This window comes from Pristiophorus japonicus, chromosome 8 (genome assembly GCF_044704955.1).
Source record: "Pristiophorus japonicus isolate sPriJap1 chromosome 8, sPriJap1.hap1, whole genome shotgun sequence".
Lineage (NCBI taxonomy): Eukaryota > Metazoa > Chordata > Chondrichthyes > Pristiophoridae > Pristiophorus > Pristiophorus japonicus.
Genome location: NC_091984.1, coordinates 164,239,184 through 164,264,022, shown reverse-complemented (window position 1 = coordinate 164,264,022; position 24,839 = coordinate 164,239,184). Strand labels below are relative to the sequence as shown.

The 24,839-nt window shown below is 44.2% G+C and overlaps 1 protein-coding gene across 3 annotated transcripts in view; it reads right to left on the bottom strand.

The window, feature by feature from the left end:
- Positions 1-24,839, bottom strand: part of LOC139268795 (breakpoint cluster region protein) — a 905,198-nt gene that overhangs the window by 618,608 nt on the left and 261,751 nt on the right. For all 3 annotated transcript variants that reach the window (XM_070887498.1, XM_070887499.1, XM_070887500.1), the window contains exon 2: positions 21,292-21,476. In XM_070887498.1, the coding sequence (XP_070743599.1) occupies positions 21,292-21,476 (185 nt within the window). The remainder of the gene's footprint in view (positions 1-21,291; positions 21,477-24,839) is intronic.

Below are 24,839 nucleotides of genomic sequence, written 5' to 3'. Positions count from 1 at the left end.
ACCCACTCATATCCGAACAATAATATATGATAGATGGTTTCTAAAATTGTCCTATAAATAATGCTGGCCTAATGAAAATCATTGCAATGCACAATGTGTTGATGGTCTTGAAATGTGATGTCTGTGATGATTTTGATAGCGGTGTATATGCTGTGTGTAGTGCTGAACTCACCTTGTGACCTAGCACCCCCTTCTTTTCTAATAACCTAATTTGAGTTTTGCAGCTCAGCCAGCAGCGCGACTCAAGGCAAGACCACAGAGGCCAGAAGGTGGGGGCGCGGGGCCGGACTCGGCCGATGATCCTACATCTGCTGCTGAGGAGGTCTGATTCTCGCCAGTCAATCCGCTGGGTCTGTTCTCTATGGATGAGAGCACCGATTTTGAGGAATCTGCTGCGCCAGGCTCCAGAAGGCATTCCACTCCAAGGCCTTCTAGTGTTCCTCCGGCCATTCCCACCTCCACTCTGGAGCTACCGGCCCCAAGCACCTCGCCACAGGGCATCCCATTTGTCCCCAGGACGGCGCCGACCACACGGAGGTTTCGTAGACGCAGCAGGTCTGGTCCACGAGCGCCAGATGAGAGCGGAGAGATGGTTAAGTTGTCCAGGAGAACTATAGATGGTTTTTTAGACCAATATGTCGAGGAACCAACTAGGGGGGAGGCCATCTTAGACTGGGTGTTGTGTAATGAGAGAGGATTAATTAGCAATCTCGTTGTGCGAGGCCCCTTGGGGAAGAGTGACCATAATATGGTGGAATTCTGCATTAGGATGGAGAATGAAATAGTTAATTCAGAGACCATGGTCCAGAACTTAAAGAAGGGTAACTTTGAAGGTATGAGGCGTGAATTGGCTAAGATAGATTGGCGAATGATACTGAAGGGGTTGACTGTGGATGGGCAATGGCAGACATTTAGAGACCGCATGGATGAACTACAACAATTGTACATTCCTGTCTGTCGTAAAAATAAAAAAGGGAAGGTGGCTCAACCGTGGCTATCAAGGGAAATCAGGGATAGCATTAAAGCCAAGGAAGTGGCATACAAATTGGCAAGAAATAGCAGCGAACCCGGGGACTGGGAGAAATTTAGAACTCAGCAGAGGAGGACAAAGGGTTTGATTAGGGCAGGGAAAATGGAGTACGAGAAGAAACTTGCAGGGAACATTAAGACGGATTGCAAAAGTTTCTATAGATATGTAAAGAGAAAAAGGTTAGTAAAGACAAACGTAGGTCCCCTGCAGTCAGAATCAGGGGAAGTCATAACGGGGAACAAAGAAATGGCGGACCAATTGAACAAGTACTTTGGTTCGGTATTCACTGAGGAGGACACAAACAACCTTCCGGATATAAAAGGGGTCGGAGGGTCTAGTAAGGAGGAGGAACTGAGGGAAATCCTTATTAGTCGGGAAATTGTGTTGGGGAAATTGATGGGATTGAAGGCCGATAAATCCCCAGGGCCTGATGGACTGCATCCCAGAGTACTTAAGGAGGTGGCCTTGGAAATAGTGGATGCATTGACAGTCATTTTCCAACATTCCATTGACTCTGGATCAGTTCCTATGGAGTGGAGGGTAGCCAATGTAACCCCACTTTTTAAAAAAGGAGGGAGTGAGAAAACAGGGAATTACAGACCGGTCAGCCTGACATCGGTAGTGGGTAAAATGATGGAATCAATTATTAAGGATGTCATAGCAGTGCATTTGGAAAGAGGTAATATGATAGGTCCAAGTCAGCATGGATTTGTGAAAGGGAAATCATGCTCGACAAATCTTCTGGAATTTTTTGAGGATGTTTCCAGTAGAGTGGACAAGGGAGAACCAGTTGATGTGGTATATTTGGACTTTCAGAAGGCTTTCGACAAGGTCCCACACAAGAGATTAATGTGCAAAGTTAAAGCACATGGGATTGGGGGTAGTGTGCTGACATGGATTGAGAACTGGTTGGCAGACAGGAAGCAAAGAGTAGGAGTAAATGGGGACTTTTCAGAATGGCAGGCAGTGACTAGTGGGGTACCGCAAGGTTCTGTGCTGGGGCCCCAGCTGTTTACACTGTACATTAATGATTTAGACGAGGGGATTAAATGTAGTATCTCCAAATTTGCAGATGACACTAAGTTGGGTGGCAGTGTGAGCTGCAAGGAGGATTCTATGAGGCTGCAGAGCGACTTGGATAGGTTAGGTGAGTGGGCAAATGCATGGCAGATGAAGTATAATGTAGATAAATGTGAGGTTATCCACTTTGGTGGTAAAAACAGAGAGACAGACTATTATCTGAATGTTGACAGATTAGGAAAAGGGGAGGTGCAACGAGACCTGGGTGTCATGGTACATCAGTCATTGAAGGTTGGCATGCAGGTACAGCAGGCGGTTAAGAAAGCAAATGGCATGTTGGCCTTCATAGCGAGGGTATTTGAGTACAAGGGCAGGGAGGTGTTGCTACAATTGTACAGGGCATTGGTGAGGCCACACCTGGAGTATTGTGTACAGTTTTGGTCTCCTAACCTGAGGAAAGACATTCTTGCTATTGAGGGAGTGCAGCGAAGGTTCACCAGACTGATTCCCGGGATGGCGGGACTGACCTATCAAGAAAGACTGGATCAACTGGGCTTGTATTCACTGGAGTTCAGAAGAATGAGAGGGGACCTCATAGAAACATTTAAAATTCTGACGGGGTTAGACAGGTTAGATGCAGGAAGAATGTTCCCAATGTTGGGGAAGTCCAGAACCAGGGCCCACAGTCTAAGGATAAGGGGGAAGCCATTTAGGACCGAGATGAGGAGGAATTTCTTCACCCAGAGAGTGGTGAACCTGTGGAATTCTCTACCACAGAAAGTTGTTGAGGCCAATTCACTAAATATATTCAAAAAGGAGTTAGATGAAGTCCTTGCTACTAGGGGAATCAAGGGGTATGGTGAGAAAGCAGGAATGGGGTACTGAGGTTGCATGTTCAGCATGAACTCATTGAATGGCGGTGCAGGCTAGAAGGGCCGAATGGCCTACTCCTGCACCTATTTTCTATGTTTCTAGGTGACCAGATCCTCAATGCATTGTGGGGGGGGCATATCCTGACAGCTGGCCACCATTTCTGGCACCATGACTGAGTACGTTCCGTAGATGGCACAGGCCTCCCAGTGGTCCCGGAGCACGGCACTCCACCCCTAGGTTCAGCACCACCACTGCCAACGACAGATAAGAGGCAAGACCAAGATCCTGCTTCTGGATCTGAGAATGTTCCCGCCTTGGCACCCCCCCGCTCCCGTACCCGTGCAACCACCGGCTCTGCCTTCATCCCCCCCCAATAAGGCACCGCCTGAGGAGCTCCTCAGCCAGGCGACTGGAGCGAGGAGGGGAAGGGGTAGAGGTGGAGAGAAGAAGGGGGGGGGAAGGAAAGTGAGATGCATGTCCGCAGGTGATGGCTGTGTTATATCGCCATCTCAGTGTATGCAATTTGTTGTGATGTATGGGCGGAGGGGGTCACCCTCCTACCTTGCATTTGTGTTCCGTGTTGCTGGACATGTTGACCATTTGATTGATGTGTTATGTGTGAAAGCAGTGTGTCAGCTTTGTCAATTACAGCAATGTTCTTTTCGGCAAATCGCTCATTTATGAGCTCCTGACGCAAGAATCTTGCAGCTATGTAGCCACCACGGGCCCTTTCCTGCGGTCTGGAGGGGGGCGTGGGCATGGTTGAATAGTCAGCTTGATTGTCTGGCCCGAGGTCAGCATCCAGCCCCTCGTCCTCCTCTTCCTCTCTCTCCTGAGGTGGACCATCAGTCCCTTCTGGCAATTCTTGTCCGCTCCTGAATGCCAGGTTGTGTAGCATGGAGCGCACGGCCATGAATTGAGCTACTTGCTCAGAGCTGTATTGTAGCTCCCCTCCAGAGTGCTCCGGGCATCTAAAGCTCAACTTAAGCACATTAATTGTTTTCTGAAACACATTGCGTGTGGCTCTGAGGCTCTCGTTGTATCGCTTCTAGACCTCGGTGTGGGTGTCATGCAGGGGGGGTCATCAGCCAGGTGGCTAGGACATATCGGTTGTCACCAAGCATCCAGCATTGCTCTTGTGACTGACCGTTAAACATGTCAGAAACAGTGCTCTCACGCAGGATGTGAGCCTCATCGAAGCTGCACGGATATTGAGCATTCACTGCCATTATTATCTGGTTGTGGTCGACAACTAGTTGGACCTTCAGGGAATGAAATCCTTTTCTGTTGCGAAAAAACTCTGGGTCCTGAGAAGGTGCCCAAATGGCGATGTGAGTACACTGTATTGCTCCCTGCACCTTGGGGAACTTAGCAATGTAGTAGAATGCTCCAGCCGTGTCAGTCTGAGCCTCCGTGGTCATGGGGAAGCTGTTAAAGTCCATGCTACGCGCGTACAGGGCCTCTGTGACCTGTCTCATGCAGCTATGTGTGGCATGGTGAGACAGAGGGGAAATGTCGACCACGGAGGCCCAAAAGGAACCGGACACATAGAACGACAGTGCCATGGTGACCTTGACCTCAACGGACAGTGATGTCCTGAAGCTGATGGCAGGCTGCAGATCTGCCCTAATGAGCTGGCATATTTCAGTGATCACCACTTTGTAGAAGCGCAGTCTCCGAAGGCAGGTGTTCTCGGACACGTCGAGGTAAGACCTCTTCTCCCTGTAAGTGTGGGGTGTGTATCGTCTGGACCTCCTCCTCATTCTGGCACGTCTTAGATTGGGCACATAATGGTGTGCATTAGACGTTGTGTCATTTGCACTCTGCAGCATCTGCGTATTAATCGATGCAGGCTGAGAAATGGCTGGCCTCATTCAAATTAAAGTATAATAACGATTGATCAGAGGCAATAATTTCAACACTAAAAGACAGCTACAGTAAAACCCAATCGTCCAGTCTGAAAAGATGTCTCTTGAGATGGTCACTTCACCTGAGAAGAACTCCAGAGTCAATCCAAACACCCCCGAAGTTGAAGCAGCCTTTTCAAAGAAGCGACCTGCGATTTGAAAAATGGTGCCCACGCCGCTGTGATTAGTTCAGAACAGTTCCACATTTTTAGAGCGGTGTTTTGGGCGAGCGATATTGTGGGAGAGATGCGTGTGAGGTGGTGAAAGTGACGCTTGGCGATATACTGGACATTAGTTTCGACAAATTTGATCTTTATGACAAAAAAAGGTGGGCGGTCGGTATTATTGGATCTCGGCGTTAATTATGTGCCGAAAGTAATGCTGGGCGATATTATGGGCGTTGGTTTCGCCCATTCTGATGATTCCACCCAAAAAAACGGTATTATTTTTTCCCGCTGTTACGTACATGTCGAAAGTAACGCTCGGCGATAAGTGTCCAAAAAATGGGCATCAGTTTCTATTTTGTGGCTAAATAGGCGATATCTAGGTGTTACACCTCATTTCAGCGGTAAAATGGACGTTAAGTGGGCGTTATGCATGCAAAAATAATGGAAACTCTAGCCCATAGAACAGGAGTCTAAAAAGGTGGTTAAACATAAAGTGAGAGGAAATCCTATTAAAAGTTAGATAAACTGTCTGTGCACAATGTTCGTAATAAAAACAGCGGAGCTGGAGGCAATCATGTGTTGCGAGGAACTAGACATAGTAGGGATTATTGAGACATGGCTACAGAAAAATCAGGACTGGGAATTAAACATTGCAGGGAAAAAGGGGAGCTGTACTTATTAGAGATAACATAATGGCAATTGAAAAAACTGACGCAGCTATCAGCAGGACAAAAATAGAATCCATATGGAAAGAGATAAAAGATAATAAATGATCAATCACACTAAGAAGTGTACCACCTAATAGTAGAAAGGAGGTGGAGGAAGAAATATGCAGACAAATTAGGGAAATAAGTAAAAAAACATAGAATAATAATCATAGGGGATTTCAACCACCCTGATATTAATTGGACAGAATAGGTAGGTAAAGGGGATAAGGGAATGGAGTTCCTACAATGTGTACAGGACTCCTTTCGAAACCAATATGTAAAAAGCCCAAGCATAATAAGGGAGAATACAAAAAAATTAGGAGAGAAGTAAAAAAAAAACAATTGGGATGGCAAAGAGGAACCATGAAATGAAATTATCAAGGAACATAAAACAAAATAGTAAAATATTTTACAGGCACATCAATCAAAAAGGGAAGGTTGGGATGGGAATAGGGCTATTAAGGGATAGACAGGATAATACCACAGGTAACAATAGAGAGATGGCAAAAATATTAAAGAATTACTTTGCTTCAGTATTTACCAGGGAGATAGAACAGGTGGACATGGCATTGAATGATGAGATTAGTAATGAAATAAATGCATTTAAAATAAAAAGAGGGGATATATTAATTAACTAATCAAACTCAAAGAGGATAAAACCCCTGCCTGGTCTGGATGGATTGCAACCACACATTTTTAAATAATCTAGGGAATAGATAGCAGGGGCATTACTACACATATTCAATAATTAATTACAAAAAGGTGTAGTACCAGAGAACTGGCAGATAGCTAACATAATACCTATATTTAAGAAGGGGGATAGAACATGTCTGGGGAATTATAGACCAGTTAGCTTAACATCGGCAGTAGGAAAATAATGGCTTCCCTACTAAAGGAGAAAATAGAAAAACGTCTAGAAAGCAAAAATATAATGATTGGTCAGAAGGGAAAGTCTTGCTTGACCAACCTCATTGAATTTTTTGAAGAAGTAAAAGAGAGAGTAGAAAATGGTAGTGCAGTAGATTTAATTTATCTAGATTTTCAAAAGGCCTTCAATAAGATACCCCATAATAGACTGATAAACAAGGTCAGAGAATGCGGAAGGTTCACCAGACTGATTCCTGGGATGGGGGGATTATCCTATGAGGAGAGATTGAGTAGATTAGGCCCTAAGTTCTGGAACTCCCTCCCTAAACCTCTCCACCTCACTACCTCTCTTTCCTCCCTGAACGCGCTCCTTAAAACCTACCTCTTTAACCAAGCTTTTGGTCATCTGCCGCAATTACTTCTGTGGCTCGGTGTCAAATTTATCTGTTTTGTCTTATAACACTGCTGTGAAGCGCTTGGGACGATTTACTATGTTCATGTGCCATATAAATACATGTTGTTGTTGATATATTCTCTCGAGTTTAGAAGAATGAGAGGTGATCTCAATGAAACATACAAAATCCTTCCAGGGCTTCACAAGGTAGGTGTAGGGAGGAAGTTTCCTCTGGCTGGGGAGTCTAGAACCAGGGGTCACAGTCTCAGAATAAGGAGTTGGCCATTTAGGTATCAGATGAGAAGAAATTTCTTCACTCAGAGGGCTGTGGAGGCTCAGTCTTTGAGCACATTCAAGACAGAGATTGATAGATTTTTGGATATCAAGGGAATCAAGGTATATGGGGACAGTGCAGGAAAGTGTTGAGGTAGATCAGCCATGATCTAATTGAATAGCGGAGCAGGCTCGAGGGGCCGATTGGCCTACTCCTGCTCCTAATTCTTATGCTCTTGTGTTCTTATGTAGAAGGTGGCGGTTAGCCGTTGTCTTGAACTGCTGCAGTCCTTGTGGTGAAGGTACTTCCACAGTGCTGTTAGGAAGAGAGTTCCAGGATTTTGACCCAGGGAGCACGACTAGCGTGAGAGTGTGCAAGAGCATCAAAGGTGGTGGAGAGAGTGTGATTAAGCAAATCAGTAGCTGCAGAAATATCATGATGAACTGGAGGCCAAAAGGCTAGACAGTTGGGAATTTGAAAGTGCAGTGGTAAGGGACTTGAGGGAGAGTTTTTTCCAGGGACAGACACAAAACAAAGTGAGGTTGGGAGGGGGAAGGGGACTATGAGTAGACAGCGATATAAGAAAATAATCCGAGATTGCCTCATCAGTGATAGTTACAGTGGGGTTAGCGAGGCCACTTGAGATGACAAGATTGAAGGGGTGGCCATGTATATGGGTAGGAGAGTTTATATGGAGGGAGAGATTAAGGGTGGAAAGGAGGGCAGTGAACTCAGAGGAAAGAGAAAAAGAAGAGTTGAGGTTGAAATCACCGAGGATGAGAAGTCGCCCAGTGCAGAGACAGAGGAACGAAAGCAGATATCTTGGTGAGAAAATATCTTGGTGTGAAAATTGGTGTGATTGGTGTGAAAATTGGGTGGACGATACAGAACAAGGATTTTACAAGAGACGTGAGGGGTAGAACAAGGCGATATGTTCAAAGGAGGAGAAGTTGTCGGAGGAGTAGGGAGACTGACCAAGATGTGATTTAGAGATAAGGGCTACACCACCATCACGTTGGACGGGGCAAATGGTGGAAAGTATAGCCAAGTTGGGATCATTAAGGGGGAAAGGCGTCATCAGCCCTCAAAGTGATCAAGTCAACAAGTTATGGTTATCATGGGAAAATTAACAGAATCAAGGGATATTACCCTTAAAACATCAGTAGAGATACCAAAAGCCCTGTAATACCTGTAATAAAAATAACATTTTACTTATTTAGTGGGTCTAATTGTAAATGGATGAAATCATGGCATTTGATTCCAAATACCAGTAAAATAATCCTATAATCCATGTAAGAAAAAAACAAATGTAACTTAGTAAATACAGGGTATAAAGCAGTGACTCTGCTTATCCTGAAAAGCACTGCATCATGGGTTGGAAAAAGAATTGACTATTATGCAGCACACAATGAGCACATCACATGTCAGGGTGATCAAAGTGCAGCACTACTGTGGATCAGAGGGCTTGGGAGAACAAAGTGGGGGAAACGTGTAAATTTAATGAAAAACAATGTAGGGACAGAAATCTCTATGCTTAATTATCACAACAGTTAATCTACACCAGTTACAACTAAACAAGGTTCAAACAAGTGATCTGTTTGCAGTAACGATTCATCACCCAAAATTCAACGTATGGGATACAGGTAGGTTTAAAAACAAAGAAATTGAGTGCGTCATCCGAAAGACAGCATCTCCGACAATGAAGCACTCTCTCAGTACTGCATTGAAGTGTCAGCCGAGATTATGTGGTCAAATCTCTAGAATTGGGCTTGAACCCATAACCGTCTGACTCCGAGGCATGAGAGCAATTACTGAGCCACGATTGACACCTTCAATCTCAATTTCCTCTTGAATGTAATTACACTGCCTGCTTCAATAACTTTTCCTGGTAACTTATTCCATAGCTCTTCCTTTTAGATGAAAGATTTCTGCCCGATCTGCTCTTACTCCTGACTTCCGAGTGTTTAACATGTGTTATCTCAGCCTCAACGAGCAGGGAAGTGGACCTGAGTCCATGATCGGATCAGCCATGATCGAATTAAATGGCGGAGCAGGCTCGAGGGACCGTATGACCTACTCCTGCTCCTATTTATTATGTTCTTATCTTATGTTCAACCAATGAACAATTTGCTGCAGCAGTTTTGGCAATTTCTACTCAATTTTGAACATTTCAATTCAGTCACCTCACCTCCAGAGAAACAAATTCAACTTTCCTAATCCTCCCTAATATACTAATGGAAGGCTGTAATGATCATCCCGGAAAATGTTCATCTTCTGTTTAATTACAGATAATGTTGCTCTATGGTACGCAAATTTTTGTGTGTTTATAATCTTCATTAAATGTTCCTCAGCTCAGTTGATGAATGCAAACCAGGAGATTACAGGCTCTGGTGACCTACAATTGCCCTGCGCAAGATCAGATAACTCAGCACAGTTCAAGGTGGTAACCTGGGACCATCCAGTTTGTGTGGCTCAGTACCACACATGGCAGTGATTTTACTCATTGAGTCAACTCGGGAAGTTTGAATTCCTATATTGATTTGTTTTGTGATACAAATCCCATTCTGCAGAAATCATTCAGCTTCAGTTTCTTTAATTGCAGAAAGGTTATTAAGTTACAAACAAGGTCTGCTAATTCCTTCTTTGGAATTACAATGCCCTCATCCTCCAGAGTAGAATCATAGAATGATTACAGCACAGAAGGAGGTCATTTGGTCCATCGAGCCGTTGCCGGCTCTCTGCAAGAGCACTTCAGCCAGTCCCACTCCCCCGCCCTTTCTCCGTAGCCCTGCAATTTATTTTCCTTCAGGAACTTATCGAACTCCCTTTTGAAAGCCACAATTGAATCTGCTTCCACCACACTTTCAAGCAGTGAATTTCAGATCCTAACCACTCGCTGTGTAAAAAAAGATTTATCTCATGTCGCCTTTGGTTCATCTACCAATCACCTTAAATCTGTGTCCTCTGGTTCTCGACTCTTCTGCCAATGGGAACAGTTTCTTTCTATCTACTCTGTCTAGTCCCATAATGATTTTGAATACCTCGATCAAATCTCCTCTCAACCTTCTCTGTTCTCAGGGGAACAACCCCAGCTTCTCCAGTCCATCCACGTAACTGAAGTCCCTTATACCTGGAACCATTCTGGTAAATCTTTTCTGCACCCTCTCTAAAAGCCTTCATATCCTTCCTAAAGCGCGATGCTAAGAATTGGACACAATACTTCAGTTGAGGCCGAATCAGTGTTTTATACTGGTTCATCATAACTTCCTTGCTTTTGTACTCTATGCCTCTATTTATAAAGCCAGTGTTCCTGGCTACCAGCTCCAGGGCCTCCTCCATCCTTTCCATGTTTTATCTTATTTGTTGGACAAAAACTTGGTGCCAACTATGTTCTTGGTGCTTAGTAGGCTTTTTGTTACTGGTGAATCTCCGTCGTTCCTCCCACAACAGCCAGACAAGCACACACCACAGCCACACACACCTTCAGTGCCTCTGGTCTCCCTTTCTCTCTCTCTCCTCTTCTGCGCATGGCATGATAACCCTTGACCTGAATCGCAGGAACCGAGCGTTGCCATGCCGTTGCTAAGGACGACCACACTTTACAGCAGAAGGTCAAAAAAATTTAACGCTACCGCCCATTTTCAAATATGGAAACTGGGTGTTTTGAGAATAGGCGAGAAGCCGGCGATCTGAAAACCCTTTTTTAACGCCCACGCCGGAAATCATGCCCATTTTTGGGCGATAAGCACAAAAGTGGAAGTTCTAGCCCCTAAAACCCTCAGCAGGTGAATCAGAAGGAGCTAAGCAACATTTACAAAGAGCAGTGCTGCATCACTGCAGTCCTAGATTTCCAGGCAAAAGAAAACTCAACAAATTGATACCTCACTCTGAGCCGAACACTACAATTAAAAATACAAACAGAAAATGTTGGAAATACTCAGCAGCTCAGGCAGAATCTGTGGAAAGAGAAACTGAGTTAACATTTCAGGTCTGTGACCCTTCATCAGAACTGGAAAATGCCACAATTTAAGCAGCTACAGAGGCAGAGAAATGGGGGAGGAAAGAATAATAGAGAAAGTCTGTAATGGGGAAGGGAGGAGTAATTTAAATGATAAAAGGGATGATGATGGGGCATGACAAAAGGTGGTGGTAATGGGACAAGTATAAAAACAAGATGGATCCAGAGGAGGTGTAAATGGTAGTAGCAGAACCATTATCAGCACCTGCTGTCTTAAAAAAATGGGAGCAGTAGTTATGGTCTGAAATTGTGGAACTAGAAGTTGAGTCCGGAAGGCCATGAATTGCCTAATTTAAAGTTGAGATGTTGTTCCTTGAGGTATAGGAAGAGAGGTCTGAGTGGGATTGGGGCAGCGAATTAAAATGTCAAGCGACCGGAAGCTTAGGGTCACGCTTGCGGACTGAACAGAGGTGTTCGGCAAAACGATCACCTAATCAGTGTTTGGTCTCCCCAATGTAGAGAACGCCGCATCGTGAGCACCAAATACAGGATATTAAATTGAAAGAAGTACAAGTAAATCGCTTTTTCACCTGGAAGGGTGTTTAGGGCCAATTTGTATGGTGGGAAGGGAGGAGGTAAACAGGCAAGTGTTGCATCTCCTACACTTGCATGGGAAGTTGCTGTAGGAAGGGGAAGGGGTGTTGGGGATTATGCAAGAGTGGACCAGGATGTTGCGAAGGGTTTAGGTGAAACAGAAATTTACTTGTACTTCTTTTAATTGTATACTGTATGCATTCCATCCTATCTCAGACATTCTCTTTCGTTCTTTCCTCCCCTACCTTTCCCTGCACTTGCTTAATACCTGTTACATTTGTGAAATGTTCCAGTTCTGATGAAGGGTCGCAGACCTGAAACGTTAACTGTTTCTCTTTCCACAGATGCTGCCTGACCTCTCGAGTACTTCCAGCATTTTCTATTTGTATTTCAGATTTCCAGCATCGCAGAATTTTGCTATTTGTACTGGAGTTAAAAGACTGCTTTAGTTACCTACCCCAGGGGCTTCAATTGTGAAGATTAAAGAATCTCACTCTGGTCAAGCTAACTATTTCATGGGTCGAGAGTGCCTGGAACCCAGCGTCCATTGATATATAATGTTTATAAAAATGGCACACAACTCCCAATATCTCCCATTAATTCCTCTCATTTTCCCCTGTTTCTGCTGAAGGCGCAGTTTGCCATTCATCCCCTTTTGGTGAGCTTCCCATCAGTGTTCATTTACCGTTAATAGCTCGCCACTGTCATTTAAATGAGGCCCGACCATGAAAATGGCTTGGACCTCTGCCGAGCTGCTTTGGGATTTCTTCAATCACCCATCTGATTTATGCTCCACATCAAAATCATCCCCAATTGGATTGTGCCGGGAATGAAAGGGAATAGTTATGATGAGAAACTTGAATAACTGGAACTGGAACGAAGAACTTTATGGGGGTCAAAGAGAAATGTTCAGAATTATAAAACAGTATGAAGGGGTGAACAGTGAAACACTGTCCCAGATTTTGCTGGAGCAGGGCATCTTGCAGCATGTCCTATGAGTTAAGACTTGTTTGTGCACATTTGTCTTTTAAAATTTTTTGTTCATAAAGTTGCGAGCTGATAACGGAGTAAGGACCGTGAAGGAAATATGCCACCAAGTTCATGGTCTATAGGGCTGTAGTAATACCCGCCCTCCTATATGGCTTAGAGACATGGACCATGTACAGTAGACACCTCAAGTCGCTGGAGAAATACCACCAACGATACCGCTGCAAGATCCTACAAATCCCCTGGGAGGACAGACGCACCAACATCAGGCCAACATCCCCAGCACTGAAGCACTGACCACACTTGATCAGCTCCGCTGGGCAGGCCACATTGTCCGCATGCCAGACACAAGACTCCCAAAGCAAGCGCTCTACTCGGAACTCCTTCACGGCAAACGAGCCAAAGGTGGGCAGAGGAAACGTTATAAGGATACCCTCAAAGCCTCCCTGATAAAGTGCAACATCCCCACTGACACCTGGGAGTCCCTGGCCAAAGACCGCCCTAAGTGGAGGAAGTGCATCCAGGAGGGCGTTGAATACCTCGAGTCTCATCGCCGAGATCACCAAACAGTAGTAATGAGGATGGGGACAGCATCAAACAAGAAATTAGGGATGCGTGCAATAAAGGTACAGCAGTTATCATGGGCGACTTTAATCTACATATTGACTGGGCTAACCAAACTGGTAGCAATGAGGTGGAGGAGGATTTCCTGTAGTGTATTAGGGATGGTTTTCTAGACCAATATGTCGAGGAACCAACTAGAGGGCTGGCCATCCTAGACTGGGTGATGTGTAATGAGAAAGGACTAATTAACAATCTTGTTGTGCTTGGCCCCTTGGGAAAGAGTGACCATAATATGGTAGAATTCTTTATTAAGATGGAGAGTGACACAGTTAATTCAGAGACTAGGGTCCTGAACTTGGGGAAAGGTAACTTCGATGGTATGAGACGTGAATTGGCTAGAATAGACTGGTGAGTGACACTTAAAGAGTTGACGGTGGCTAGGCAATGGCAAACATTTAAAGATCACAAGGATGAACTTCAACAATTGTATATCCCTGTTTGGAGTAAAAATAAAACGGGGAAGGTGACTCAACCATGGCGAACAAGAGAAATTAAGGATAGTGTTAAATCCAAGGAAGAGGCATATAAATTGGCCAGAAAAAGCAGCAAACCTGAGGACTGGGAGAATTTTGTATACAGCAGAGGAGCACAAAGGGTTTAATTAGGAGGTGGAAAATAGATTACAAGAGGAAGCTTGCTGGAAACATAAAAACTGACTGCAAAAGCTTCCATAGATATGTGAAGAAAAAAAGATTAGTGATAAAAAACGTAGGTCCCTCGCAGTCAGATTCAGGTGAATTTATAATGTGGAACAAAGAAATGGCAGTCCAGTTAAACAAATATTTTGGTTCTGTTTTCACAAAGGAAGACACAAATAACCTTCCGGAAATACTAGGGGACCGAGGGTCTAGTGAGAAGGAGGAACTGAAGGATATCCTTATAAAGCGGGAAATTGTGTTAGGGAAATTGATGGGATTGAAGGTCGATAAATCCCCGGGGCCTGATAGTCTACATCCCAGAGTACTTAAGGAAGTGGCCCTAGAAACAGTGGATGCATTGGTGATCATTTTCCAACAGTCTATCAACTCTGGATCAGTTCCTATGGACTGGAGGGTAGCTAATGTATCACCACTTTTTAAAAAAGGAGGGAGAGAAAACAGGTAATTATAGACCAGTTAGCCTGACATCAGTAGTGGGGAAAATGTTGGAATCAATTATTAAAGATGAAATAGCTTCACATTTGGAAAGCAGTGACAGGATCGGTCCAAGTCAGCATGGATTTATGAAAGGGAAATCATGCTTGACAAATCTTCTGGAATTTTTTGAGGATGTAACTAGTAAAGTGAACAAGGGAGAACCAGTGGATGTGGTGTATTTGGACTTTCAAAAGGCTTTTGACAAGATCCCACACAAGGGATTGGTGTGCAAAATCAAAGCACATGGTACTGACGTGGATAGAGAACTGGTTGGCAGACAGGAAGCAGAGAGTCGGGATAAACAGGTCCTTTTCAGAATGGCAGGCAGTGACTAGTGGAATGCCGCAGGGCTCAGTGCTGGGACCCTAGCTCTTTACAATATACATCAATGATTTAGATGAAGAAATTGAGTGTAATATCTCCAAGTTTGCAGATGACACTAAATTGGGTGGCAGTGTGAGCTGTGAGGAGGATGCTAAAAGGCTGCAGGGTGACTTGGACAGGTTAGGTGAGTGGGCCAATGCATGGCAGATGCAGTATAATGTGGATAAATGTGAGGTTATCCACTTTGAGGGCAAAAACACGAAGGCAGAGTATTATCTGAATGGCGGCAATTAGGAAAGGGGGAAGTGCAACGCGACCTGGTTGTCATGGTTCATCAGTCATTGAAAGTTGGCATGCAGATACAGCAGGCGGTGAAGAAGGCCTTCATAGCTCGGGGATTTGAGTATAGGAGCAGGGAGGTCTTACTGCAGTTGTACAGGGACTTGGTGAGGCCTCACCTCGAATATTGTGTTCAGTTTTGGTCTCCTAATCTGAGGAAGGACGTTCTTGCTATTGAGGAAGTGCAGCGAAGGTTCACCAGATTGATTCTGGGATGGCGGAACTGACATATGAGGAGAGACTGGATCGACTGGGCCTTTATACACTGGAGTTTAGAAGGATGAGGGGGGATCTCATAGAAACTTATAAGATTCTGACGGGACTGGACAGGTTAGATGCGGGAAGAATGTTCCCAATGACGGGAAAGTCCAGAACCAGGGGACACAGTCTTAGGATAAGGGGTAGGCCATTTAGGACTGAGATGAGGAGAAACTTCTTCACTCAAGAGAGTTGTTAACCTGTGGAATTCCCTACCTCAGAGAGTTGTTGATGCAAGTTCATTGAATATATTCAAGAGGGAGTTAGATATGGCCCTTACGGCTGTAGGGATCAAGGGGTATGGAAAGAAAGCAGGAAAGGGGTACTGAGGGAATGATCAGCCATGATCTTATTGAATGGCAGTGCAGGCTCGAAGGGCCGAATGGCCTACTCCTGCACCTATTTTCTATGTTTCTATGAGAGCATGCAAAAAACAAGCGCAGACAAGCAGAAAGAGCGTGCGGCAAACCTGTCCCACCCTCCCTTACCCTCAATGACTATCTGTCCCACCTGTGACAGGGACTGTGGCTCTCGTATTGGACTATTCAGCCACCTAAGAGTGGAAGTCTTCCTCGATTCCGAGTGACTGCCTATGATGATGGTGAAGGACCGTGAAGGAGGACGAATTAAAGTGGGTGAATTCAATGTCAAATCAGGTACATAAAGATAAATAAAGAAAGGCAAAGAAAGATTGGATGAAGAGAGAGAGAGAAAAAAGAAGAGACAAAAGCCACCGGGAGCCAATGGATGATGGGTGAACAGGACTTGGTGTGAGTTCGGATACAGGCAGCAGAGTTTTGAATAAGCTCAAGTTTATGGAGGGTGGAAGATGGGCAGGAAAACGTTGAAATATTCAAATCTAAGCGGTAACAAAAACATGGATGGAGATTTCAGCAGCGGACGAGCTGAGGCAGGTGCGAAGTCGGGCAATGTTTCAGAGGTGGAAGTATTGGTGATGGGGTGGATGTGTGGTCGGAAGCTTATCTCAGAATCAAATATGACACCAAGGTTGCGAATGGTCTGGTTCAGCCTCAGACAGTTGGAATCGGTAGCAAGGCAACAGTTTTTTGGCGGAGTCCCAAGACAATGGCTTCGGTCTTCCCAATACTTAGTTGATGGAAATTTTTGCTCATCCCTTACTGGATGTCAGACAAGCATTCTGACAATTTAGAAACAGTGGAGTGGTCGAGAGAGGTGGTGGTGGTGGCAAGGTAGAGCTGGGTGTCATCAGCGTACATGGAAACCTGACATTGTGTTTTCGGATGATGTCGCCGAGGGGCAGCATGGAAATGAGAAATAGAATGGGGCCAAGGATCAATCCTAAGGGGACTGCAGAGGTAACAGTGCGGGAGCTGGAGGAGAAGGCGTTCTCTGGCTATTACTGAATAGGTAAGAATGGAACCAGGCGAGTGTGGTCGCACCCAGTTGGATGACAAAGGAGAGGCGTTGGAGGAGGATGGTGTAGTCAACCATGTCAAAGGCTGCAGACAGATCGAGAAGGATGAGGAGAGATAGTTTACCATGGTCACAGTCACAGGTAATGTCATTTGTACCTTTAATAAGTGCCTTTTCAGTACTGCGGCAGGTGTGGAAACCTGTTTAGAGGGCTTCAAACATCGAGGTCTGAGAAAAATGGACACGGATTTGGGAAGCGACAGCACGTTCAAGGATTTGAGGAAAGGGAATTGTAGATTGCAATGACAGTGGGGTGAAGGGTGAGTTTTTTGAGGAGTTGGGTGATGACAGCAGATTTGAAGGGGAACGGGAGGAGAACCGTTTACAATAGTTGGGTGGTCAGAAGTTTGGTGGGAATAGGGTCGAGGAAGCAGGAGGTGGGTCTCATGGACAAGATGAGCTCGGAAAGGGAGTTAGGAGAGAAACTATAGAAAGATGCGAGTTCAGGGCTAGGGCAGGGTATACCTTAGAGGAAGTTTAGCTTGGTGAGCTAGGGGAAAGCAGGAAAGTGGCAGGGACAGCTTAACAGATGGTCTCAATCTTAATGACAAAGAAGTATACAAGCTCCTCTCACTTGTAGTTGGGAGTGAGGGTGGAGGAGGCAGAGGAGAGAGGCTTAAGAAGACGGTTTGTAGTGGAGAAAAGTCGGGGATTATCTTTGCATTCCAGGATGATCCTGGAATAGTGAGCAGTTTAGGCAGAGGAGGAGAGGACCCTATAGTGTTTTACGTGGTGCAGCCAAATCTGGCGATGAATGACTTTACCAGTTGTCCGCCATAAACGGTCAAGTTTGCATCCCTTGGACTTAAGGGAGTGGAGATGAGGACCATACCGGGAAAACAAACAGGGTGAGAAAAAATAATGGTTTAATGGGGACTATTTAAGAGGGTGCTTTATGTAGAGACAGGAAAGGTTTGTGCAAATAGGTAAGTTACTCTAATAGATAACTTTAATCATTCTAATATAAATCAGAAAAACCCAAGTGGTTTAGAGTTAAGGTTGGAAAATGCAATGCATGACTACTTTATGACCCAGTGCTCAAGCCAGTGCAACTATGGAGCCATTAAACTTCAATTTTATGTAAAATAATCGGGAGTAAATTTGAAGATTATCTGTACAAATAATAATCTGCATTCAGAATGGTGAAGATTCTGCCTCACCAACCACCTTGATGACTGAAGAAATGACAATCAAAACTGACTGAAAAGTCCTGATATGCCTAGACTTCTAAAAGATAACTGACAAAGTTCCATATGAAAAGCTATTTTTTAAGTTCCACATTTGTTAAATTTTCAGACAACTGTAAAGCAATGGAGAAGACAAATAGGTGACATGTTCTCCATGAATGGTGTTGAAATAGCTATGGATGAAGTTGAAAGAGGCCGAGGAGTTTCAGTAGACTAATTGCTCAACGTATCCAACTAATCCCAATAGAATGTTGAACTATGTAACTAAAACACGTCAGAGAAAACTGGAATAAAACTGTGTAGTGCTCTAGTCAGGCCACACCTAAATTATTAAGTCCAGTTCAAGTCACCAAGAAACAAGAGAGACATTCAAGCACTGAGAAGAACCAGGTGGCTGATCCTTAGATGTTTTTTTGAGTTTTTCAACCTTGAAAGGATGTGCCTGACAAAATGATTTGGAAACGGTAAATCCAGAAAATGACTTTAAGCTAAATCAGTGAAGTAGGACAAGGGTACACAGGGTGAATATAGCAAAAGGAAAATGTAGGATTGGCATCAGGGAGTTCTTCACAAAGAGTGATCAACAAATCAATAGACTCCTGGATGGAACAGTGCAAGTGAAAAACTGGAATTATTTAACAAACAACTGAACGCTACAATAGCAAGGGAGCAGTTTAGGGTTTTTCTGGATAGATGAAAGAAGATGGGCTGAATGGCCTTCCTCCTCTATAATTGTCTGGTCGTCACCTGTTGCTGAGTTAGTTGATCACTGCTGGAGCAACAGCTAGGTGGTGCATTTGGCTTCAATGTCCCTGGACTAGACCTAGAGGAGCAGAGGAAAGGGAAGAAATTGGAAAGAGAGAAGTTCCCACTGTTATGTAGCTCCTTCCATTATTTTGTGTATGCTAGCTCTATCCTGTGTGCTTATGTCACTGTGACAACAGTTTATACCACATTGTTTGAGTTCATTTAAGCTTGAAACCTACAAGCTAAGATGCGCTGCTTCACACTGGAATGAATACTGAACTCACATTTGAGTGGTTTACACTACAGCAGATGCTGGGTTCAACAGTATTAATACAAATGAATTAGCTGCAAACAATTAATATATGTATCACTGCTCCCCTCACACAAATAGCTACAATTTTGTAGCACATCTTTGAAATAAACAAAATCTTTTAAATTCCAAAACATCTCTCTAGTTTTGTGGTTCAATTCACAGATTTCTTCCATCTCGGACAGTTCCCAATCATTTCAGGCCTGGAGCCCTTGGGTCCAACATGAGCTACCTATTTGCAATGGGCCTTACACTAAACATCCGTAAGACAAAGATCCTCCACCAATCTGACCCCGCCACACAGCACTGCCCCCCGGTTATCAAAAGCCACGGCGCAGCCTTCGACAACATGGACCATTTTCTATACCTTGGGAGCCTACTATCAGCGAGGGCAGATAGCGATGACGAGGTCCAACACTGCCTTCAGTGTGCCAGTGCAGCCTTCGGTTGCATGAGGAAGAGAGTGTTTGAAGACCAGGACCTCAAATCTGGCACCAAGCTTATGGTCGACAGGGCAGTAGTGATACCCGCCCTATATGGCTATATAGCAGACATCTCAAAACACTGGAGAAGTACCACCGGCGCTGCCTCCGCAAGATCCTGCAAATCCACTGGGAGGATAGACGCACCAACATCAGTGTTCTCGCTCAGGCCACCATCCCCAGCATCGAAGCACTGAGCACCATTGGGTGGGCCACATCGTCTGCATGCCCAACACAAGACTCCCTAAGCAAGTGCTCTACTCGGAACTCCAACACGGCAAGCGAGCCCCAGGTGGGCAGAGGAAACGTTTCAAGGACACCTCAAAGCCTCATCGATAAAGTCCAACATCCCCACCGACACCTGGGAATCCCTGGCCCAAGACCGCCCAAAGTGGAGGAAGAGCATCCGGGAGGGCACTGAGCACCTCCGGGTCTCGTCGCCGAGAGCATGCAGAAATCAAGCGCAGACTGCGGAAGGAGCATGCGGCAAACCAGGCTCCCCACCCACCCTTTCCTTCAACCACTGTCTGTCCCACCTGTGACAAAGACTGTAATTCCCGCATTGGACTGTACAGCCACCTGAGAACTCACTTTTAGAGTGGAAGCAAATCTTCCTCGATTTCGAGGGACTGCCTATGATGATGATGATTTGCAATGGGAAGATCTGAGGGTTAATTGAAAGATGAATAGATGGCACAGACATAATTAAGAGTACAGCCTGAATCCTACAGTTGGTATCAGAAAAACACCCTCTTGCACAGACATCCTACACCAATTCCCTATTTTGCAACTGCATACTTGAACAAATATGTCCACAATTTAATCCATTTCATATTGGCATAGTTACATAATCAGCAATAAAATTCATTTAGTAGTCGAATCCATTTAAAATGGATTTAATTTAACATGGCTATCACACTTTACTGCATGAAACCCTGTACACTAAGCAACAAACACCAGTCCAAGACAAACGCAACCAGATTATTTTAAAAATCTATAGAATGGCTTTCTGCATTTAGTGCAACAATATTCACTTCCTTTTGACAGAATAAAGACATTTTATAGCACAACCGATCTTAAAACAAACTCAACAGGCCCATGTTCAGCTTTTCACAGTAGGTATCAAGTCAAATCTATCATGAAGACAGTGACACAAAAACAAATTCCATTTCTGTGTGTATAATTAAAATATAACCAGCAGCATAAAAAAAGACAGATTTATCACTGACTATTGTACAATATTTGTCCCTTTTGATGAGTTTGGAAAAGCAAGAAATTATTGTGTGTACAACTGAATGGAAAAAGATATTCTGAAACCAATTCATTTTCATCTGTCATGAATTCGAAATTACTACTCTAGCCACATAAATTTCATGTGGTATGGTATTTTGCTTTGAACATGCTGAAAATGCAGCTTTACTCTGCTTTAAATGGTTACACAACAGTGTGCAGTGGTAATGAACATTTAATTATTGACCTCAATTGCCTTTGATCCATTCTAAAGCAGTGCAAAGGTAAGCTGCCCTACTCATCAACTTATGTGGTAACAACATATTATTGCAAAGTACAATTAGGATTAATCTCTTCACATCCTTTCATTCTTCCATGTGCATTGTATCGGGTCTTACTGTTTCACAGTAGATCAACTCACCGATTTAGTTGATTCCAAGGACCCAGATGATACAGTGTCCCTGCTGCCCCGACTTTTGGAGCTGAGCTGAGGTGACGAGGAAGGCGAGTCATCTATGTATGGCATGGTATCCTGGTTCCGTCTTTGTTCTTCAACCCGATCTGCATCATAGGAATAGGTTGGCGGCGTGTTGCTGTAGAGTGTATCTAGAGAATTGGGAAGTACAAAACAGGTAAACATCACTGCAGTGGGACATCAGACGACTGCTTCACAGTGCATGCTGGACTCATACCAAACACAGTACAAATGTTGCAGAGCAGATTGCTCCCCTCAAATCTGTAGTATTCGTGTACTCCAGTTGTACTGTGCTTCTTGGCCAGGGAATTTAAAAAGATAACATCTGAATTATGTGGAGTCATTATCAGTCAGAGTGTTTACTGAATTGTTTTGAAGTCTAGTTTTGTCTGTCTGAACACCCATTAATTTTTCCTTTCAATGCATATTTCAATGGTAGCATCAGATTTTTGGAGCTTAGCAGATTCTGTTAAACAGAAAAGCTCAGAACTCCACTTCTTATGATCATGTGATATAATGAGACCAAGAGCTAAGAGTTTATAAGTCACCCAAACACTGCTGCACTACTTTTCTTTAAAACCAAGTGTTCGCCCACTTACTTCTAAGTATTCCAATTGAAAATTTTCCATTCCGTTAGTACCCCTAATTTTGTCTCCACCATGTTGACCTCCACCATTGTGATCGACGAAAGGTGACATTTTTGGTTAAATTCCAATTGCTATGTTGATTTAACACATCAGTTTACAATGAGCTAAATACACAAAAAGGAAACACTATAAAAACTTAATAATTAAAATGATCAAGCATTATGAATAAGGATGTATCTAGTTATAACAGAGTCTAAAATTAGGGGCCATAAATATAAGATTGTCACTAATAAATCCAAAAGGGAATTCAGAACAAACTTCTTTACCCAGAGAGTGGTTAGAATGTAGAGTCTACCACATGGGTTAAGGCAAATAGTATAGGGGAAGCTAGATAAACAGATGGGGGAGACAGGTATAGAAGAACATGCTAATAGGGTTAGATGAAGTAAGGTGGGAGAAGGCTCATATGGAGCATAAACACCGACATAGACTTGTTGGGCCAAATGGCCTGTTTCATTACTGTAAATAGTATGTATGTATTTGAGTGAACTATCTTGAATAACTCAACTAAGAACAGCATTAATTATTCTGTTTTTAATCAATGATTTTACATGATTTCAGTTTTAAAAAAGTTATAGACACTTTGAACTGGCTCTAGTTTCTGAAATATTATCACAAGCTATTCAAATAATAGTGAGCAGAAAATGCTGGAAATAAAAAGCAAATTATTCGGTATCTGTGTTTTCTGTCTGTATAACTCTGCTGTGCATTTCCAGTATTTTCGATTTAATTTCAGATTTCCACCATTCATAAAAACTTTTTATTTTGAATATTTTGAACTTGTTCTGAACTGTGTGGTGATTGAATTTTTGTTTTAATATCCTTTTAAATGATGCTGCAGAAGAAGCAGGTCTGCTCCAAGGACTCCAATAAAGTAGCTGATGTTCTGAATCAACAGCACTCTCAAATCTCTGGTCTTGATATCAGGACAATGGCACCGACTACAAATTAATAAGAGGCAACGTTCAACCAATAAACAAAATCTTTAGTGTCTACATACTCACCATAACTTTTAAGTATCTAACATTGTTCAATTTAACCATTAAAGTATCTCATGCAGATTTCAAGACAGGCAATTTACCAGATAAAATCAACATAATTATCTACAAATATCAAATGCTTTATATTATACTTTATTTCTCACCTCTGTTGGATCACCCTCTCCCGCACCACTCACCCAAAATACTATTAAGACAATAACTTGTCTTTTGATATCTCTCTGTGGTACACTGTGATTCATCATCATCATAGGCAGTCCCTCGGAATCGAGGAAGTCTTGCTTCCACTCTTAAAATGAGTCCTTAGGTGGCTGAACAGTCCAATACGAGAGCCACAGTCCCTTTCACAGGTGAGACAGATAGTCGTTGAGGGTAAGGGAGGGTGGGACAGGTTTGCCGCACGCTCTTTCCGCTGCCTGCGCTTGATTTCTGCATGCTCTCTGTGACGAGAGTCGAGGTGCTCAGCGCCCTCCCGGATGCTCTTCCTCCACTTAGGGCAGTCTTTGGCTAGGGTCTCCGAGGTGTCGATGGAGATGTTGCACTTTATCAGGGAGGCTTTGAGGGTATCCATGTAATGTTTCCTCTGCCCACCTTTGGCTCGTTTGCCGTGAAGGAGTTCCGAGTAGAGCACTTGCTTTGGGAGTCTTGTGTCTGGCATGTGGACAATGTGGCCTGCCCAGCGGAGCTGATCAAGTGTGGTCAATGCTTCAATGCTGGGGATGTTGGCCTGGTCAAGGATATTGGCGTGAATACATGACCTCATCTCTCTCATATGGAGGGAGGAGAGCATGCCGGGAGATCTGAGAGATGCTGTGATCGTGACCATCTTTAAAAAAGGAGACAAGTCCGACTGCGGCAACTACAGAGGAATCTCCCTGCTATCAGCCACTGGGAAAGTTGTCGCTAGAGTCCTCTTCAACCGTCTTCTTCCTGTGGCCAAGGAGCTCCTCCCAGAGTCACAGTGCGGGTTTCATCCCCTACGGGGCACGGCCTTTGACACTGTCAACCACGAGGGTCTATGGAGCGTCCACTTCCGTTTCGGATGCCGCCAAAAGTTCGTCAGCGCTGTGATTATGGTATTGCTGGTTAGAGATTCATGGGTGCAGTTCTGCATTATACTAAGCCCATTATGCAGCTGTTCCCAGAAGGTGCTACCCGAGCAGACAGCCTAAAAATGTTGCAGTACATTCCACTGCACAGCGACAGATGTGAAATCAGCACAGAAATAGAAATAACATTGCTACTATTCACACTCTTAGGATTAAAGTGTCACTTATCCTCTGAAAATTGCCCTTTCACGAGAACAGGTAAATATGTGTGTTATAAAGCTAGAGATTACCCTACCCGCCCAACAAAGAGGCAGAATGTGAGCTGGCGATTACACCACCACCCACCCAACACAATGAATGCGGGCTGGCGATTACAATACTCGCCCAACATAGTGACAGAATGCGAGCTGGAGATTACACCACCCAACACAATGAATGAGCTGGAGATTACACCAGCCACACAACTACAGTGAATGCAGGGTGGATATTACACCACCCACAGAACACAGTGGGGCCAAAATTCAGCTCCCCAAAAAGGCCTCTTACCGCCAGAAAGCGGAGGCCAGGTGGCAGAGTCTAGCGGCGGCTGACTTCCGGTCCAATGGCCGCCGCCAGTGAAATTTAGCTCGAGGATTTTTCTGGTGGTCCCCACTGCCGACTCGCTGCTGCCAACCGTCCTAAGTGCATCATCAAAGGGAGCACTACCAATCTCCCACACCTCCCGTAAAACTTAGTTCCAAAAATCTTTAATCTGCCAAGCGGTGCCCCTGACACACCTGGAGTATTGTGTACAGTTTTGG